Source organism: Sorex fumeus, unplaced genomic scaffold, assembly GCF_029834395.1.
Source record: "Sorex fumeus unplaced genomic scaffold, SorFum_2.1 ptg000130l, whole genome shotgun sequence".
NCBI lineage: Eukaryota > Metazoa > Chordata > Mammalia > Eulipotyphla > Soricidae > Sorex > Sorex fumeus.
In genome coordinates this window covers 7,609,873-7,623,540 of record NW_026606187.1, presented here as the reverse complement: position 1 = coordinate 7,623,540, position 13,668 = coordinate 7,609,873, and the positions used below count along the sequence as shown (strand labels likewise).

Sequence of the window (13,668 nt, the reverse complement as noted above, 5' to 3'; positions counted from 1 at the left end):
GAAACTCATAGACTGTCGTGCACCGCTTGAGATTTCACCAAAGGATCTTAACACGAGTGACTTGTGCCCAGGTCAGGAAATGGATCGTTCCTGGCCCCCAGAAGCTGCTGCTGTTGCCCGGGAGAGTGTCCAGGGGGGAAGGGGCTCATCTTGCACACGGCTCTCCCAGCTTCCATCCCTGGCACTGCGCATGCTCCCCTGAGCACTTAGGAGTGACCCCTGAGCACAGGGCCAGGAGCACAACTCCCGAAAAAAACCAACAACCAAGGGAAAAAGGGAGCCGTCACCCTGACTTCTGACAGCACTGGGTGATCTGGCAGCCTGGAGCATCACGGGGTGCTGGGGAATCCAGGGCTGAGCATCGCCAGGCAAGGCTCTGCGCACTGGCCCTCGGGGCCATTTGAAAATCCACAGGGAGCCTGGAAGTTCTGGTGACATCCAGTCTCAGGGACAGAGGAGACCCTATGCCACCCTCAGACACCCCCACACTGCACTGCACCCTCATCGACGCCACCCCCTGCCCATTTCTGGGCTGAAGCCCCCCATAGCCCCCTTGGAAAGGAGGTGGCTGGGACCCTTCTCCGAGCTCCATGTCCTGCAATTCACCCCAGTTCCTCCGCCCGGCTGCTCAGCTCCTCAAGGTCACGGGCTCAGCTGTCTGGGCACAGCCCTGCCCCGCTTGTTTTCCGTGTCCTGGCCTGTGGCCGTCGCTTTCCTGCTCGAGTTTCCTCTGCTGTGTGCAGTAGCTCACGCAGGTGCCCGAGACACCATCATGGGCAGAATCATTGCAGTGAACAGACTCAAGGGGCTGGAGCCACTTTCTCTGGGTACCTGTGCAAGCCACACTTGCCTCCCGAGCCCTGTGGCACGAAGGCCACCGAGTCCCAGAGGCACGGAGGCAACTGAGTCCCTGAGGAACCCCCGTACTTGAGTCCCAGAGTCCGTCAGTCCTGTGTTCCTGAGTACTTGAATCCGAGTCCCTGTGTCCCTGAGCACTCATCTCCGAGTCCCCCCGAGCGGCCACGTGTCTCTCAGGCTCTGAGCAAGGGCCAGAGCCATGGACGCCCTGTCGATGAGTGACCCGGGCCTGCCTCAGCCACATATTTCCCGGCACAAACTGTGGATGTGCCATTGCTCGCCCATGGCTTCCCCCACTGGCCCACGGCTTCTCCCTGCCCACTGGCCTTTGGTAATTGGAGGGGAGGTTGAGAGGAGCCTGCCCCACCCCCCCGCAAGGACGAGCCCCACGTCCTCCAGGGGGGAGGGCACGAGTGGTCCCCACCAGTGCACAGAGCAGCCCAGCCCCTCCCACCTTGACTCAGGGCCGGAGTCTCGGTGAACTTCCTCCCCTGCAGGCCTGGGAAATGGGGTGTCCCTCCTGTGTCCAGGCCCCACTGTGGTCCCCGGGGCGTCTCTTCCGGGATGGGGCTCCCCCCCCCCAAGCGTGCAGGAGCAGAGCTGGGAAAGCAGGAGAAGAATCTCCTCTGTCCTTTTCCTCACGGTCAGCCCCGTGGGGAGCTGAAACCAAATCTGGCCTGGAGCCCAATTTCATCAGCGCCGACCCTGGCCCTGCGGCTGCGCCCTGTGTGGGTCACTCGCTGGTGTCTGCGTCCCAAGTCCCTCGGCTGCCTGTCATCTCACCCTTCCCAGAAAGCCTGGGAGCATCGTGAGGGAGTTGTTCCGCCTCTATGTGCCTCAGTTTCCCCATCGTTAAAAGCTCCCCCTGCCAAGGGTGCTTGCTGGAGGCCACCAAGGAGCTCAGACCAAAAAATGGCCACATTGCCACCTTGTAGTTTGGAAGGGAGTCAGGTGCGCAGGGTCCAGCAGGAGGGTACCGCAGAGCCCGCACTCTGGACCCCCTGGGACACTCACACCTACAGGACAAAGGATTCCGCAGGGTCCCGCAGGGTCCACGGGAAGGAGCAATTTTTTTGTACCTCCTCTCACTGCTCCTGACCCCATTGTCCCCTTTTCTTTCATCCTGTTTTCTGCTTACACACACACACACACACACACACACACACACACACACACACTGGAAGCGGGAAGGGCACCTCACCCTAGCCCAGGCCTCGCCTGCCCTCTAGTGTCCATTCTGAGAACTGCAGGTTCCCATCCTGTAGCCCCCCATAGCCGTCCACCTCTGTCTGCCCCCTGCTCCGCCCCTCTGCCACCTGGGTCTTACAAACACCATTCAAAACAGAATTAACGAAGCTCTTCTAAGTTCCAGTCCCCGCAAGACCACCTCGGTTTCTGAAGATGCACGAAGAACCGAAACAGAACATTCCTCAGCTTCGGCTCATCCCTCTGTGGTGCTTGCACTGACCTTGTCCTATGCTTCAGGCCTCTGGCCCGGAGCCCTTCTACAGGACTTCCTGGCATGCCGTCTGTGAGGCCGCATCGCGAGGCTTTGCCGGCACCCTTACCTTGGCAGCTGATGGGCTCCGATCTGTTGCCCTCGAAAAACAGCTTCAGCTCTGGGGCCTCCTGGACCTTGAACAACTCCCGCAGATCCTTCTCCACCGTGATGTCCACTTTGCCGAAGCCCACCCCATTCTTGCCCTTGCCCAGCATCTCCACGGCTTTGCCCAGCTCCTCGGCCAAGCTCTGGGATTGCTTTGCGGACGGGTTGTCTGAAAGAGCCAGCAGGGAGAGACCAGAGCTGAGGGGCTGCGTCGCCGCCCGCTCCCGGCTCTGCCTTGGCCCCATGGCTCAGTCGAGGGAGACTGTCTGCAGAGACGTGCAGGGCCTAGCGACTGAGAGGGCCCCAGGCCACAGGCCTTTGGGCTCAGCGACCACAACAACCACATCGTTTGGTTGCCTGCTCCCACACAGGGTGCCTGCCAGCTCCACCTGCCCCTGGTGGAGTGGGTGCAGCCTTCACCATGAGGGTTACTGAGTGCCCGCTGATGGGGCTCATGACTTCCCAGGAGCCCTTCGGGGATCGAGTCGGTGATTCCCCCAGCTAATGTCTCGGCTAAGGGAACTGATGCAAGGTGGAAGGCAGGTCCCTGGGGCGTGACTCAGCACAGGATCCCTCTTGCACGTGGGAGCTGCTTCCTGGTGTGACCTGTGGTCGGTCCTTTGGCACTGCAAGAAGGTGGGGAGTGAGGGGTGCAGTGGGAGAGGAGAGGTAGAGGGAGGGAAGGAAGGAAGATGGAAAGAGGGAGGGAAGGAGGGAGGGAAGGGAGGAAGGAAGGAAGGAAGGAAGGAAGGAAGAAAAAGGGAAAGGAGGGAAAGAAGGGGAGAAAAAAACAAAAAGGGAGGGAGGGAAATTAGTCTACTCTTATTCAAGGTCAAAATGGCAAAAAGTTTTAGCCGAGATCCAGCCTTGTGCAGCCTGCTCTGACTCACGCTGGGTTTGGAGAGCTCCTGTCCCGATGCCCTGGACTGGGTAAGCACGGAATGTTACATTCCATATTGCTGCTACCGTGACCCCCACCATCCTGGAGTCAGAAATGAACACTGGCAAGGGAGGAGAGAGAGCAAGAGCGCACGTCCCCTGGTGGACAGTCCTGGCACTGACAGGCCCAGTGGCCACAGCTGCATTTCTTCTGTGAGGTGTGGGTCCAGGCACCCTTCTGACGAGGAGGGCTGGGCAGGGGAGGAGGAGAGGAGGCTCTGATGTCGCCCTGCCGCCTCTGACCCAAGGAAGCTCATCAGCCCGGTCCTTACTGGGGGACATTAACCCTGGTCCTTAGCAGGGGGCATCTGGATTTGTCTGGGACATTTCCTGGGGGTCACGGCTGGACTTAGAGACCAAGGTGCTGCCCAACAGTCTATATGGCTGGGGCAGCTCCCCGCAGGCACCCCTGAGATGGAACACGCGGGTCCTGGGGAGTCGAGAGCCCTCGGGTCCGAGGCCCATGTAAGCAGAGGCCACGGGGAGCGTGTCTAGGACTTTGCAGCTTAGAGAGTCTCCGGGGACTTTTTGCTACATTCGCACTTCAGGAAAAACTCGGGTGTGTGTGTAGGGGTGCATTATGGTGCATTCTTGGAGCCCCAAGAAGGAGCTTCTCTGGATGGGGGTTGGGAGCGCTAGACCCAAGGCATGGCAGGGGGTCTGCACCCAGTTTTAGGGGAGCATCAAGGGGACTTGGTCACAGGTCGGAGCTGAGACCGAGTAAGAGCCAAGCATGACCTTGAAGGTTCTGACTTTGCCCTTGAGCGACCATGAGTTAGGGGAGAAGGAGCTGAGGGTCCAGGAGTCACACAGGGACTGTCAAGGACAGTCTTTCAGGAATGAAGATCCTACAGAAACCCACAGAGAGACCAAAAACTAAGCAATCCAGAGTGTCCCTGGCACTATTACCCTGTGGACAATATTATCTTTTTTTTTTTTTAAAAAACAACAACCACAAAAACCCAATCCTATTGCAAGGAGTTTGTTTACCTCTGGAGCGAAGCCAAGCCCATGTGTTTCCCCAAATGATTAGCTTTTGCAAAGGTTACCTTCGAAGGCCTGCCAGTTTCTGAAAACTCATTTTGCTCTAAACTGTGTACTGGAATAAATCAAATATTTAAATCGAATGCAGTTAAGTGTCTCTTTTAGATAACAGGCCTTCCATGGGTGTCCACGACTTTCAAAGACCCGCTGGAGGAAACGCTTTCAAGTGTTCAAACACAGGGCTTTCTCCAGCGCAAGTAAAGTGGAATTGATTGGCTCTTACTACAGCCTGGGGCTTCTCTGCTGGGCTCTGGATGGAAGTGAAGTGCCCTAAGGGGTCAGGAATTTTCCCTTTGGGCAGGTTAAGAGGGCAGCCACGGGGCCACAAAATGGGGCAGTCCATGCTGACTGCTGGGCCTCTTGTGTTTTCAGAGGGTCTGAGAGCTGTGTGCGGCAGACCTGGGCTCCAGCCCCAGCACCACATGGGGTCCCAGAGGAGCAATCCCTGAGGACAGAGCCAGGAGTCAGCCCAGAGCAGCCCCTCCACAGAGCGTTACTCTGGGATTCACAGGGGAGCAGCAACAGAGAGAAGCCTGCTTGGAGGCTGGCACTGGGCGGAACACGCGCAGACGGCCCGAGGTGGGCAGGAAAGGGCCCTGCTTCTTCCCTGGGCATCAAAAGCCTCTGACAACTGTAGTCGGAGCAAATCTGTAAGCCATGATGTTTAAGTTCTTTTTTTTCTTGCTTTTTTGGGGGGTCACACCCAGTGATGCACAGGGGTTCCTCCTGTCTCAGGAATACTCCTGGCGGTGCTCGGGACCATATAGGATGCTGGAAATCGAACCTGGGTCGGTCGTGTGCAAGGCAAACGCCCTACCCACTGTGCTATCGCTCCAGTCCCAAGCCATCATGTTTAAAGAAAACATTTTTAAAGCCCCCCCCCCCCTTCCCCGTGAAGCTCTTGGTGTCCTAAAACTCCATTCGAGATCCCATGACAGAACCGTTGTCACCAGGCAGGAATCCCGGTGGAACTTCTCGATCAGTCCCCAAGGAACTGGGGAACACAGTGACCCCATCTGTACCTCCTTCTGGGCCCTGATGAAGAGAGGCCGCAGTTTCCTTCTCTTGCCAGTGAGAGACTGGTTCCATCAGCGGAAGTGGCAGGGGGATCCTCAGGGAGACAGACTTAGGACAAGAGATGAGCCAGAAAAAAATATATAGTAGAAATGACATCTGCACTTGTAAGTTCATTGCAGCACTGATTACAATGGCCAGAATCTGGAAAACACCCGAGTGCCTGAGAACAGATGACTGGTTAAAAAAACTTTAGTACATCTACACAATGGAATACTATGCAGCTGTTAGAAAAGATGAAGTCATGAAAATTGCATATAAGTGGATCAACATGGAGAGTATCATGCTAAGTGAAATTAGAGAGAGAGGGACAGACATAGAAGGATTGCACTGGTTACAGAATGGGAGACTAACACCCAAGGATAATAGAGATAAGGACCAGGAGGATTGTTCCACGGCTTTGGAGCTGACCTCACATGCTGGGGGGAAAGGCAGCTCAGATAGAGAAGGGAATCAAGTAAAGGATGCTTAGAGGGCCCGCTCAGGATGGGAGATTTGTGCTAAGAGTAGACTGTAGACCGAATGATGGTCATTCAATGCCTCCATTGCAAACCACAACACCTTAAAGGAGAGAGAGAGAGAGAGAGAGAGAGAGAGAGAGAGAACAAAAGGAATCGTGCCTGCCACAGAAGCAGGGGGTGGGTTGGGTGGGGGTGGCAGGAGGGATAGTGGGAACATTGGTGGTGGAGAATGGGCACTGGTGGAGGAATGGGGACTCGATCATTGTATGTATGTGAAATGTGAGCATGAAAGTTTGTAAGTCTGTAACTGTATCCCACAGTGATTCATTTAAAAAAAAAAAGAGCTGAGCCGGGGCTGGGCCCCACTCGGAGGCTGTGAGTGTAGGGGGTCAGGGGAGACTCCAGGACAAGTGGTTTGCTGGTCCTGCAGTTCCACTCCTAGGAAGTGGAGCCCGCAGGAAGTGGAGCCGGGGACAGCCAGACTCTGGGTTCGAAGCTGTCAGTTTGATTTGTTGTTGTTGTTGTCAAAGCTCTCGGGACGGGGGATGACATGGGGGGTCACCTTGCTGGGCGCTGGCTAAGGCTTTTGATGACCTGACATTCAGTGGCCAGGAAGGTCAGGGCCATGAAACACCCCTTCCCCCGCCCCCGGCCGCCCAGGCACAATGCAGGGGGCGAAGGAAGCCCACAGAAACGAGAGCGACCTCTGACCCTGTGATGCCCCACCATGCGTTTCCCAAGACCTCGCTCCCTCACCCCTCCCGAAGGATCCAGCGCAGCTCTTAGGATGCCCGCTGTACACGGAGAAAAGAGTGAAGCTGCCTGAGAGTGGACCGTCCTCCTGGCCTCAGTGGGGACCAGGCACTGCAGGCTAAATCGTTTGTTGTCCCTGAGGGGCAATGGAATCCCTTGCAACGCACTGCATGCCCCAGGACCTTAGTCTTTGTGTCTGCAAACTGGGCTGGTGTTAGAGACTATTTTAGTATGAAGAACCCGCTCTGGTGTTCAGCAATGCATGTGTGCATGCGCACACGCACGCACACACACACACACACACACACACACACACACACACACACACCTTCCCTGGACACCCCTGCCCTAGCCCCCAGGGAGCAAGGCAGCAGGTCTCGCTGCTCCCCCGCTGCCCCTGGCCCAGAACGGAGGGGCACTCACGGAATAGCACCATGAGGAAGCGGGTCTGGCCCAGCATCTGCTCCAAGCCGTCAGTTGTCAGCACCAGCAGGTTCTGGTCCGTCCGGATGTGCAAGGGCCGAGATCTGTTGGGGCTGGTCTGGTCCTCCGAGTGCTCCGGGGAGCCCTGGGCAGCGGCCAGCCACCAGGCCAGCAGCAGGAGCGTTGCCCAGGGCAGCGCCATGGGTGTCTGTGGGGGAAGGGGGTGAGGAGCACTGTTAGCAGCCACTGGACTGAGCACGACCCACCAGCACCAAGTATGACTTTTCTTTAAAAGTTGTCATGACTGGCCCACAGCGACAAGAACAATAGCAACCAGTGCTGGCGCGGATGTGGCAAGAAAGGGACCCTCCTTCACTGCTGGTGGGAATGCCGACTGGTCCAGCCCTTTTGGAAAACAGTATGGATGATTCTCAAAAAACTAGAAATTGAGCTCCCTTTTGACCCAGCAATACCACTCCTGGGAATATACCCCAGAGAGGCAAAAAAGTATAGTCGGAGTGACATCTGCACTTGTTTGTTCATTGCAGCACTCTTTACAGTAGCCAGAATCTGGAAAAAACCTGAGTGCCCGAGAACAGATGACTGGTTAGAGAAACTTTGGTACATTTACATAATGGAGTACTATGTAGCTGTTAGAAAAGATGAAGTCACGAAATTTACATACAAGTGGTACTATATGGAAAGTATCATACTAAGCGAAATGAGAAAGAGAGGGATAGACATAGAAAGATCGCATTCATCTGGGGAACATAAAGGAACAAAATAGGAGACTAGCACCCAAGAATGGCCGAGATTAGTACCAGGAATTTTACTTCATGGCTTGAGACCAACGACACATGCTAGGGGAAAAGGCAGCTCAGATAGAGAAGGGAGCACCAAATAAAGGGTGTTGGGAGGATCCTCCCAGGATGGGAGAAGCGTGCTGAAAGTAGACTATAGACCAAACATGATTGTCACCCATTGCCTCTTTTGCAAACCACAACACCCAAAAGGAGAGAGAGAACAAAAGGGAATGCCCTGCCACAGAGGCAGGGTGGGATGGGATGGGGGGGGATGGGGGTGGGAGGGGTACTGGGATCCGTGGTGGTGGAGAATGGGCACTGGTGGCGGGATGGGTATTTGATCATTGTATAATTGAAACCCAAGCACAAAAATTGGTAAGTCTACAACTGTGCCTCATGATGTCTCACTAATAAAAATTTTAAAAAAAGTTGTCGTGCCCTGGGGCTGGAGCTATAGCACAGCGGGGAGGGCGTTTGCCTCTCACACGCAGCTGACACAGCATCCCATATGGTCCCCTGAGCACCGCCAGGAGTAATTCCTGAGTGCAGAGCCAGGATTAACCCCTGAGCATCGCTGGGGGTGACCCAAAAAGCAAATAAATAAATAAATAAATAAAAAATAAAAGTTGCCATGCCCTGATCCTGCCACGTCCTTGACACATGTCAAGATTCCAAACCGTACAATGGAGAGACGGCTCAGTGGGAAACAGTAACTCTGTCCCCCGGCCTGCCAGGAGTTCTGTGAGCCGTTGAGAAGGGCAGCTTGCAAGGGATGAACATGCAGCTCAAAGCGCGTCTGGAACACCAAGAGAAGCGGGTGTTCTAGATTACGCCTAGTCTTGGGGTTCCGACTGTCCTACTCCCAAGTAAGAAGCACATCGAGGGACTGTTCTAGAGTGCTCATCATCTGCAGCACGACCGTCCGTCCTCCTCCTTTCTCTCCCTTTCACTGCCCCTCCCCCCTCCTTCCCTTCCCCTCCCTCCTTCCCCTTCCCCCTCCCCTCCCCCTCCCCTCCCTCCTTTTCTTCCCTCACCCACTTGCCTCGCCTTGTCCCCCTCCCCTCTAACCCTCCTCCTTTCCTCTTCTTTCCTCTCCTTGCTTTTTCCTTCTGTCCCTCCTTTCTTCCTCCCCCCTGCCCACCTCCCCATCTCCCCCCTTCCTTTTCTCCGCTCATTGCTTCCTCCTTCCTCTCCCACTCCCTTTTCTTCCCCTCCTCCCTCTTGCTCTCTCTCTCCCTCCCTCCACTCTCTCCCTTTCGTGGGGCGTCTGTGAGTCCCCCTCTTCCTAAGCATGCGTCTTCCCCATCACCCACTCTGGTCTTGTCACTGTGTCCCCATTTCCTGCACAGCCCGAGGAGCTCCTTGGCGTAAGCCCGCCTTGGCGGGACCAGGCCAGCTCTGTGCCCTCAACGCCCAGGAGTCTGGCTCTACACAGGCATCACTCCACAGCTCTTGAGTTTGCGTCCCCCCATCCTGAAGGCCTCCCTAAAATTAAAGTTCACTGTCTTCACCCTGCTCCCCCCACGCTATAAGATAGCATGGGGGTGGGGTGGGGGGCGCAGGCGGGGGTGTCATTTTGGCCAGATTTCAGCTTCTGGGTCAGCTCCAGAGATCCCGGCTGAAGCGTGACCCCCCCCCCCTTTTGGCAGAAGGCAGCTGCTGGCTAGAACCCCATTCTCACTCCAGCCTGTACCTGTGGGCAGCCTGCTTGCTCCCAGGCCCAGTGAGGCCACCAACTCTGGGATGCTGGAGGAAGTCGTGGCCGGAAGAGGAAGTCCTGGCTTCTCTGGGTCCCCAGAGCAGGTCCCGAGGACACTGGCCGCTCGGGAGACGTCCAGAGGCAGAAATGGGACCAGCTGGCCAACACGCTGCTCCTAGCCACCTCCCTGCCGAGCACTGAGTTCTGGGGTTCTGAGGGAGCCCCCAGTGACTATGAAGAAGAAAGAGGCATTGTTGAGTCAGGGCCCTGCTCGGCCCTGGCACCACGGGTGGGGTCCCCGCCTGGGTCAGAGACCAAACACACTCGGGAGCCAGGGGGCAGGGGCTGCGTAAGGTTCCTGAACTCGCCGTCTAGAGACTGGCATCTAAATCTAGCTGGGATTGGTGAGACGGTGCCCGGGCTTAGGCACTCGCCTGGCACATGGCCGACATGTAGTCACAAGTTGGAAATGAGCCCTGGGCACCGCTAGGAGCAGGCCCCAAACCCAAGGTGTCAAAACAAGCCAAGCTGAATGCCAGCTCTCCCAGCCCAGGAAGGGGCAGAGCTCCGGGGCAGACCTCAGCCGGCAGAACAGGTGCTTGGATGTTCAAGCCTGGTGATGTGGTTTGTTCAGACCAGTGGTGCCGGGCCCCTTGGGGCCACACACGATCGTGCTGGGGGTCTGGGCAGGTGGAATCTGGCTTCAGCCTTGGCACAGAGTAGGGCAGAGACCACCCCACACTGGTCTCCCTGCTCGGACGGTAAGGGGCTCTGTGTCGTGGCCGCATTCACAGCCACACTATACTTCGAACCAAATACTCTACCCATACTCCAGGATTACTGCACCACATTTGACAGCATTCAAAATAGGAGACAACCAATCTTAGAGGGAAATATACATTTTTATAGATATATATATGAAAAAACACACAAGATTCAACCTTTACTTATTTATTATTTATTTATTTTGCTTTTTGGGTCACACCTGGCGATGCTCAGGGGTTACTCCTGGCTTTGCACTCAGGAATCACTCTTGGCAGTGCTCAGGGGACCCTATGGGATCCTGGGAATCGAACCCAGGTCGCCCGCTTGCAAGGCAAACGCCCTACCCGCTGTGCTATGACTCCAGCCCCCAAGGTTCAACCTTTAACAACATGTTAGTGATCTCTTATAGAAGGGTGTAATGGCCCTGGGTGGAAAACAACAATCCTCACCCTCTTTCCTCTAAGGATACTTTATTCTAGCATTTTCAGCAGATTTTCATAACAGACAATACAGAATATATTATTTCACATCTGCTTTGGGGCAGGGATTGGAGTTCGGGATGGAAACATTCAAAATATGGTGGTGGGAAGGTGTGATGGTGGTAGATTGGTGTTTGAATATTAAATCACTTGATCACTTGACTTCCCATTACTAATCGAGTTGCTCGAGAGGGTGCCAGTAACGTCTCCATTCGTCCCTGTCGCATGCTAGTGTAGCGCAATGGCATCTGTTCATTCTAGAAACACGAAGAGCCTCAAACTGATCGTTCAGGGTCTTGACGAAGAAGTCTGACCATCTTGTAGTTGGGCAGCCAGGCGGTTTTTTGACGTCCTGTGGAATCCAGTCAGTAATGGCTCTAGTCCAGCGGTCGTCTCCAAATCTCATTACGTGTCCAGCCCATCTGATTTTTGATGACAAGCAAGACAGCGTCCCTGATTCTTGACTGTCGACAGAGGTAGAGGTCGGAACTCTGGATTCTCTCATTTGAGTGAAATGTGATACTCCAAGCATAGCTCTTCCTTTTCTTTTGTTTATAGCCTCTGTTTCATTTTTTCTTTTTTTAATTTTCATTAGTGAAACACCATGAGGTACAGTTGTAGACTTACAAATTTTTGTGCCTGGGTTTTACCCATCCCCCACCAGTGCCCATTTTCCACCACCACGAATCCCAGTATCCCTCCCCTCCCCCCCCATCCTCCCCATAGCTCTTTCAATTCCTCTTTGGGAGACCTGAATAGAATGTTAAACGTAATCAAATAATGTGAACTACTTTATAAAATAAAAAAATTAAAGGGGGGGGCTTGTGTACCCTGGCATAGCCGATGTAGGCTTTCTGGGGTTCAATCTCATCCCCCTAGAATGGGATCTCGCTCAGAGAGGTGCTGCAGAAGATAAGGGGGTGATGGGAGGCTGGGCAGGAGGAACGCGCAGTCCCCACCGCCAGAGGCACCCCTGACTGGCCTCGAGGAAGACTCACTCCTCCTCACACAGGCCCCAGGCCCCAGGTTGGGGCCCCTCAGCCGTCATCTGCAGGGTGGGGGCTGAGGCGTGGGCCGGGGTGGGGACAGGGACATCCCCTGGCCAGACTCAGGAAATACTCTGGACACTGCGCTCAGGGATCACTCCTGACGCCCCTGTGGTGCTGCCGGTGGAACTGAGATGAGGCGAGTGTAAGGTGAGGCCCTCGGGCCCCAGAGTATCTCTTGGGCCCCCAATGTGTGTCACTTCATTTGTCCATCAGACCTTGGAGAAGCTAAAAGAAACAGCACTGGCTGTTGGAAAGGGGGAGTCCTCGGGAGGAAAGTCACAGAGAGGGGGGTGGGGGGACGGAAATCCGGGGGAATCCAGGGGGACGGGAACCCGGGCGGACAGGACACCAGACAGACAGGATTCCGGGGGAACAGGACCCCAGGGGGACGGACAGGATCCCGGGGCGCAGGATGCCAGGGGAGGTTGAGAGGTCATGGCCTGCACTTGGCTGAGGCAGGCAGGATCTCGGGAGCCAGTGGCCAGCCGAGAACGGCCCAGTGCAGGGAGCAGACCAGTCCACAGGGTCACAGGAGAGAAGGTTGATGATATTCAGAACTTTTGCAACCCAGTCGTCCCAATGACACTTGTTTGAAACCGAGCACGGTGGGAATTTTCTTGCACAGATTCTGGCCCCGGCTACAGGTTTCCCCCAGAGAGTAGCAACTGCTGGGTTGTGAGGCTGAACGGCACAGGACAAAGCATAGGGAGTGTGTGTGTGTGTGTGTGTGTGTGTGTGTGTGTGTGTGTAAGAACAAAGAGCGAGGAGCTCTGTGCTCTGTGTGTGTCTTTGTGTCTGTGAGTGAGTGTGTGTGTTTGAATGGGCCTGTGTTCTCTGTGTCTGTGTGTTATATGTGTCTGTCTGCATGTCTGTCTCTCTGTATGTGTCTGTGTGTCTGTATATGTGTCCCTGTGTTCTCTGTGTCTGTGTTCTACATCTGTCTGTGTGTCTGTGTGTGTTCTCTGTAGGTTTGTGTCTATGTGTCTGTGTGTGTGTGTTTTATGTGTCTGTCTGTCAGTCTGTCTGTCTGTCTGTGTGGGGGGTGTAGGGTGTGGGGTGGAGGTCATGATTCTCTGGTTCCTATGAGGCTTTGCAGCCAGCCCTGGAACTTTTTAAAATTTTTTTTAATTTTGTTTTATTTTTATAAAGTAGTTCACAATATTTGATTACATTCAATATTCAAACAACAATCCCACCACCATGACACCTTCCCACCACCATATTTTGGATGTTTCCATCCCAAACCCCAAACTCTGCCCCAAAGCAGAGTTTTAATAATTGATTTTGTATTGCTTGTTTTGAAGAAATGGCTGAAAATGCTCCAAAAAACTTTCCTTAGAGGAAAGTGTGTCACAATTGTTGTAGTTCACCCAGAGGCCATTAAGCCCTTCTATAAGAGATCACTAATCTGTTGCTAAGGGTTGAGCCATGTGTGTTTCTATATACCATCTGTAAAAAAATCCATTTCCCTCTAAGATGGGTTTCCTTCTACTTGAAACCCCATCGAATGTGGTGTGCCACCCTTGGGGTGTGAATGGTGTGAGGTAGGAGATGTCACGTTCTTGGCCGTGTAGCCCAGGGATAGGTTTACTCGTGAATGAGGCTTAGCCCGAGCGTCAGCCCTGGAACTTGGACCTTGACTCCTACAAGCTAGTAAGCCAGAGGAAGCTGCATTGCTCTTGGATACCTTCCATGGGTCTCACTTACAGATCTTA

General features: G+C 54.6%; 1 protein-coding gene across 1 annotated transcript in view; it reads right to left on the bottom strand.

Annotated features, from left to right (window-relative positions):
• PDILT (protein disulfide isomerase like, testis expressed) overlaps window positions 1-7,360 on the bottom strand; it is a 28,520-nt gene extending 21,160 nt beyond the window's left edge. The window contains exons 1-2 of the mRNA XM_056138941.1: window positions 7,159-7,360; window positions 2,427-2,633 (exon numbers count right to left, since the gene is read on the bottom strand). Of these exons, the coding sequence (XP_055994916.1) occupies window positions 2,427-2,633; window positions 7,159-7,360 (409 nt within the window). The remainder of the gene's footprint in view (window positions 1-2,426; window positions 2,634-7,158) is intronic.
• Window positions 7,361-13,668: the final 6,308 nt, after the last annotated feature.